Here is a 6,753-nt window from a genome sequence, read left to right as displayed (position 1 = left end):
TACACACCACAAGATAATCGGGCTGATTTTGGGCTGATTTCTCCCCTTCCGACAATCCTAGGTAATGTCTCGAGTATCTTGGTGGTTCTAAAGATTATTTGATCAGATTTACCTGTGGTGTGAGGTGAATCTGCTCGTAAGAACGTTGGAGTAACATGTTGAATATTTACGATCAGAAATCCTGATGTGTGGGGGGGAACCCCGAAAACACCACACACTATAGGACCAAAACTGTTAAATCTAGGATTTTTTCCCTCATGTTTGTGGTCTCTCACATTCTTATAAGATTGTACAAATCGTTTAGTGCAGGGGTGCCCAAACTCGGTCCTGGCGGGCCGGTGTCCTGCAGAGTTTAGCTCCAACCCCAATTAAACACACCTGAACCAGCTAATCAAGCTCTTATAGGCATACTAGAGAGTCTCTAGTAGAGACTTACCAGCAGGTGTATTGAGGCAAGTTGGAGCTAACCTCGGCAGAACACCGGCCCTCCAGGACCGAGTTTGGGCACCCCTGGTTTAGTGTGTACCCAGCATAAGAGATGGAAGCGCCCTCTAGTGTTCATGTTGAGCACGGCGTGCTGCTGATGAACCGCTAGGTGGCAATTATTCAGAAATTCTTGCAGTACACTGGGAGCCACCGTAAGCACCAGAGCCATGTAAACAAAAGGCTGATTTCATAGATTTTGGCCTATAGGTTTTAGGCAAAATCTGCAGAAATGGGCAAGCGAGATAATAGAGTGGTAAGTAAAGGTAGTTTACAAACTCGGGTCTTCCTAATACTTCAAGGGAAAATAATCGAGGCCTTTAAGCCGCAGTGCTAACGCGTCAAAACACTTAGCTAAACATATTAGCCACGTCCACTCACAGAATGAATGAACAAGGTTATTAGACATTTGATATAAATTGTGTTATATGTTATAATTAATTGTGTTGTAAGTTGTGCAGGCTGGCACAACTTGTAAAATGTTAGTATTGCTGAGATAGCATGGCTAATGTATGTGGCTATCTGGCTCAGACATGCTAATTCGGCTAGAACACATTTAACTTGACTGTCCGGTTGTACAGAATGTTTGCTGCTGTATTTATGGTGAGCATATGAAAAGTAATGCATTAGTCATTTAAAACTGATTTTCTGTCAAAGCGAAATAATATGTAGTATGCGTTTATTTTAGTAGCCTGTACGTGAAACGTGGATGCTGAATGGTGTGTTTATTAAGCATGTCTTGTGATTGTTGATTAAATGGTTTATGAATTTTAATATTTGATTGTGTTTCAGCCGTACTTGAACCCAATAGCTGCTGCCAGAGCCAGAGGACCTGTTCCCAACTATGGCACCACCATACAGGATTATCTAAGCAGACCACGGCCATCATGGTATGAAGACAATCGAAGCATTAATTGTGGATATATGTGGTTTTTAAGATCATGTTTCTTTATGCGTGTCCCTGTTCTGTATATCAGGGAGGAGGTAAAAGAACAGCTGGAAAAGAAAAAGAAAGGCTCCAGAGCCCTGGCTGATTTTGAAGACAGAATGAACAAGGTAGAGTTTTTTTTTTCTTCACTAGAGTCAGTGGATTTGCAATAGACTCAGATCTGCTTTCTGGATCTTATGTGCTTTAACTCATTTGTCTCAGCGATGGAAGAAGGAACTGGAGAAAAACAGGGAGAAGGTACTTGGTGGAGGTGAAAAGAAAGAAAAAGACAAGGAGAAGGAAAAGAAAGAGGTAAGGGTGAATGTAGAAATCTGGGATCTCGTTAATAAAATACAAGTACAGTCAGGTTTTATCCTATATTTTATGGATTTCATCCCAAGTACTATGTCAAAAGTGAGGAATAAATAGGGATTTATAAAGGCAGAAGATGGCTTGAAAATATTCCAGTATGTGTTACAACTTTGCGCTCAAATACCGTTAATCTAACATCAGTTATGATAAATTGGCAATCACAATATTTAATTATTATTATTGTTATTACTATTATTATTATTATGGGTTGTTGTTCTATTTAAAATGTATCTATAATTTCCTGATTTATCTTTGTGTTTTCCAGAAAAAGGAGAAGAAGAAAAAGTCCAGTAGGGTGAGGAGAGCTCTCCATTTTCATATCTAAAGCAACTGTAAACCAAAAATTAACTGATCATGGAAAAGTGGAATATTGGTTTCAAATAATGTCCCATACTGGAAGGAGGGTTTGAATTTGTAGAGTATTTGGTATCCATCTGGCCTGTTATCCATGGGTCGGCAGATCAGTGTTATGTGACTTAAAATCTAACAAATTCTGCTTTTGTTGTGTTTGGTCAAGCATTCCTCATCCTCCTCCTCATCGAGTTCTGATTCCTCCTCCAGTTCCTCCTCAGACTCTGAAGATGATGTAAGTCTTGCTTGTAGTTATATTTATATGTACATTATTTTGATGCATTGGTAAAATGACCATACAACTGAATATTCTCTGTTCTTCTGCCTTTTCAGGATGATAAGAAAAATGTGAAAAAGAAGAAAAAGAGGAAAAGATCCTCTGCCCGGCGAGCATCTGATGACTCTGACATCGAGTCAGAGACTGATAGCAGGGTATTTTTTTGTTTATCTGCAAGGGGAAAAAATGACACGGTTTAAATAGATTGTTCCAGCCAGTTAAAGAAGTATCTGGCTTAACTGAAACAATATTCATTTCCAGTGCTGAAATAAATGAACATAAAAACCTGAATTGCTGGTGGTAATGAAGAGACTCGTTAGACTGAGTCCTGATGTCCTTTGTCTCTAGGAGTCTTCCAAGAAAAAGAAGAAGAAACTGGATGGAGAGAAAGACAAGGTACTCAAGACTCATTTTAATACATTAAAGAAATAGATCACACCATAAAAGTATATTTATCTTCAGGACATTTTACACAAAAGTGAGTTTTTGAAGTGTTTTTTTTTTTTTTTTTACTTCTGTACAACTACAGTTCATAGTAACATATAATACCCCTTATCTGTCAAGCTCTAAAAAGGATATGTTAGTGACAATTTTTTTTCAATTTCATATGTCTGAATGTACACTACCATTCAAAAGTTTGGGGTCAGTAAAATTGTTTCTAAAAAAATAACTAATAATCTTAACTAAACAAATTAAATTGATTAAGAAGTGACAGTAAATATATTTATAATGTTACAAGAGATTTCTGTTTCTATTAAATGCTGTTCTTTTGAACTTTTTATTCATCACAAAAAATTCTAAAATAAAAAAGTATCAGTTTTCACAACAATATTAAGCAGCACAACTGTTTTCAGCATTGATGATGATGATAATAATAATGTTTCTTGAGCATCAAATCAGCATATTAGAATGATTTATGAAGGGTCTTGTGAGACTGAAGACTGGAGCAGTGGCTGCTGAAAATTCTGCTTTGCCATCACAATAATTTTTTTTTATTTTAAAATATATTAAAATAAAAACACAAATTTCAGTTTGTAATAATGTTTTACAATATTACTGTTTTTATTGTATTTTTTATCAAATAAATGTAGCCTTTGTTTGTGTAATAGACCTTTTTTTAAGAACAAAAAAAAACAATGCGGCAGTGTATCGTATCATGTATTAAATGTTGTTTGAAAGGATGAAAAGGACGGCCGAATGAAGAGGAAAGCTGAAAGGAGTCACTCCGAGTCCTCAGACGGGTCTGATGTAGACAGAGATGTAATGTGTTTAAACGCTCTGTGACCTTAATATGTGTCATTAAATGGTTTTAGCACAGCAAAAACCATGTGACATGCTTAACTCATCTGTCAATGTGCTCGTTTTTTAGGCTGAGTCCAAAAAGAAAAAGTACAGTAGTGAAGAGAAGGAGAAAATTACAGTAAGTCTACCAGTATCGTAGTTAAAGCGGATTGTTTTTTGTCCACATGAGGGCGGAAATGACTGAACATGCTACCCGCATCACTTACAGAAATGTTATTCAGAGTGGATACACTAAACAGAACTTCATAATGACTGTTTTTTTATCTTTTATCTATTTACAGGACAAGTCTAAGAAGAAAAAGAAAAAGAAGAAGCATAAGAAACACAGCAAAAAGAAAAAGAGGAAGACTTCTGGCTTTGATTTGGACTAAAGGGCTAGTGAGTGTGGTGTCCTGCACAACAGGCAGCTGGAATTCGGAGTGGGAATGGAGACTGAGCTCTTGCCGGACTGTGGGGGAAAAAAAACCTTTAGATATTTGTCAAAGTGACTCGTAAAAGTGGGTGCTTCTTAGCACCGTGCGGCTTTGTGGCCGACTTGGATGAGAGGATCATGTGGTTGGGGAGTTGAAAGGGGGGTGGGGCTCGTTATGTCAGGTTTGTGTTTGTTTTTTAAGCAGATGATTCTCAGTCCAAATAAAGGTAATTTACACCACTGGCGGCCCTGTGTACAGTATCTTTGTGCTGATGTGGATCTGCATGAGAAATGCTGGTTTCGGGGTTGTAAATGCGGCCGATTTGCATTAAATATTTATAGAAAATTCATGCTTCTGTGTTTCCCTATAATGCTGACAATGGATTTCTTTCTCAGATATTAGAACGAACCTGTGTTTCCTGCACTGATCTTCAGCGGCATGGCAAAACAACTATATTTTACCCAAGTTTTGAATGTGAGTTCACAATTTGTTAATTGTACAGTGGGGAAAATGTTTATTTGATCCCCTGCTAATTTTGTAAGTTTGCCCACTTACAAAGAAGTGAAGGGTCTGTCATTTTTATGGTAGGTTTATTTTAATGGATAGTGACAAAATGCCAACCAAAAAATCCATTAAAAACACATTATATATAAAGGTTAGAAATTTATTTGCTTTTCAGTGAGTGAAATAAGTATTTGATCCAAGCAAAACATGACTTAGTACTTGGTGCAGAAACCCTTGTTGGCAAGCACAGAGGTAAGACGTTTTTTTGTTGTTGACGTTTCTTGGCAACTCGAAGTTTCAGCCCCCTCCACAGATTTTCTATAGGATTGAGGTCTGGAGACTGGCTAGGCCACTCCATGACCTCAATGTGCTTCTTCTTGAGCCATTCCTTTGTTGCCTTGGCGGTATGTTTCGGGTCATTGTCATGCTGGAAGACCCATCCATGACCCATCTTCAGTGTTCTGGCTGAGGGAAGGAGGTTCTCGTCCAAGATTTTACAGTACATGGCCCCATCCATTTGCCCCTCAATGCGGTGAAGTCGTCCTGTACCCTAGAAAAACAGCCCCAAAGCATAATGTTTCCACTTCCCTGTTTGACTGTAGGGGTGGTGTTCTTGGTGTCATAGTCAGCATTTCTCTCCCTCCAAACACGGCGAGTCGAGTTCATGCCAAAGAGCTACATTTTGGTCTCATCTGACCACAGCACTTTCTCCCAAGCCTTCTCTGAATCATTTAGGTGTTCTTTGGCAAACTTTAAACGGGCCTGTACTTGTGCCTTCTTGAGCAGGGGGACCTTGCGGGCAGGATTTCAGTCCATTGCGGCGTAGTGTGTTACCAATGGTTTGCTTAGTGACTGTGGTCCCAACTGCCTTAAAATCATCAACAAGCTCCTCCCGTGTAGTTCTGGGCTGATCCCACACCTTTCTCATGATCATCCTTACACCATGAGGCAAGATCTTGCATGGAGCTCCAGACCAAGGCCGGTTGATGGTTGTTTTGTATTTCTTCCATTTCCGAATAATCGCACCAACAGTTGTGTCCTTCTCACCAAGCTTCTCGCTGATGGTCTTGTAGCCCATTCCAGCCTTGTACAGATCTACAATCTTGTCTCTGACATCCTTTGACAGCTCTTTGGTCTTGCCCATGGTGGTGGGAGAGGTTGGAATGGAAGATACAGATTGTGTGGACAGGTGTCTTATACACCTAACGAGCTGACATTAGGAGTAACTTCAGGACTAATCTGTGTTCCTCATTGGCACATAGCCAGTCTGTGGGAGCCATAATTCTTGCTGGTTGGTAGGGGATCAAATACTTATTTCACTCACTGAAATGCAAATCAATTTCTAACCTTTATATAATGTGTTATTTCTGGATTTTTTGTTTGATAATCTGTCTCTATCCATTAAAATAAACCTACCATAAAAATTACAGTCCCTTCATTTCTTTGTAAGTGGGCAAACTTACAAAATCAGCAGGGGATCAAATAAATATTTTCTCCATTGTAATGCAATAAAACACCACAAAAAAGAAGGTAAAACTGCATACAATTCTAATATGCAAAGTTCAAAACTGATGCTGTTCAAAAGTTTGGGGTTGGTAAGATCTTTAAATGTTTTTAAATAAGTCTCTAATGCTCACTAAGGTTGCATTTATTTGATAAAAAATACAGTAAAACAGTTCTATTGTAAAATATTATGACCATTTAAAATATTTTAAAACAGTTTATTCCTGTGAAGGCAAATCTTGAATTTTTTATTGCTCATGTAACGAAACATTTCTTATTAATGCTGAAAAAAGTTGTGCTGCTTATAATAGTTTTTGTAAAAACTGATAATTTTTTTTTTCAGATTCTTTGATGAATAGAAAGTTGTAAAGAACACCATCGTCTTTATTGACACTTCTGATCAATTGAATGTGTCCTTGCTGAATTAACCTATTAATATCTCCAAACTTTTGAACAGTGCTTATATATATATTAATCCTATGATACATTATTCTTAATCTGCGGTTTATGAACCCCATTATTAAAGGGGTCATATGATGTTGCTACAAAGAACATTATTTTGTGTATTTGGTGTAATGAAATGCGTTTATGTGGTTTAAGGTTCAAAAAACACATTATTT

General features: G+C 37.8%; 2 protein-coding genes across 2 annotated transcripts in view; both read left to right on the top strand.

Moving 5' to 3' along the window:
* Nucleotides 1–594: 594 nt before the first annotated feature.
* On the top strand, nucleotides 595–4,471 carry fam133b (family with sequence similarity 133 member B). The gene is made up of 11 exons (XM_016462311.1): nucleotides 595–739; nucleotides 1,276–1,373; nucleotides 1,461–1,539; nucleotides 1,634–1,723; nucleotides 2,049–2,078; nucleotides 2,301–2,369; nucleotides 2,468–2,566; nucleotides 2,760–2,807; nucleotides 3,591–3,671; nucleotides 3,781–3,831; nucleotides 3,995–4,471. Exons 1-11 carry the CDS (start codon nucleotides 716–718, stop codon nucleotides 4,082–4,084), a joined length of 759 nt encoding a protein of 252 aa, XP_016317797.1. The 5' UTR covers nucleotides 595–715; the 3' UTR covers nucleotides 4,085–4,471.
* A 57-nt stretch (nucleotides 4,472–4,528) lies between these two features.
* hepacam2 (HEPACAM family member 2) overlaps nucleotides 4,529–6,753 on the top strand; it is a 15,695-nt gene continuing 13,470 nt past the window's right edge. Inside the window, exon 1 of the mRNA XM_016462299.1 lies at nucleotides 4,529–4,600. Within this exon, the coding sequence (XP_016317785.1) occupies nucleotides 4,565–4,600 (36 nt within the window). The 5' untranslated portion in view covers nucleotides 4,529–4,564. The remainder of the gene's footprint in view (nucleotides 4,601–6,753) is intronic.

Source organism: Sinocyclocheilus anshuiensis, unplaced genomic scaffold, assembly GCF_001515605.1.
Source record: "Sinocyclocheilus anshuiensis isolate Anshui unplaced genomic scaffold, SAMN03320099.WGS_v1.1 scaffold253, whole genome shotgun sequence".
Taxonomy (NCBI): Eukaryota; Metazoa; Chordata; class Actinopteri; order Cypriniformes; family Cyprinidae; genus Sinocyclocheilus; species Sinocyclocheilus anshuiensis.
The sequence above is the reverse complement of the archived record's forward strand: the minus strand, read 5'-3'. Positions and strand labels throughout refer to the sequence as shown.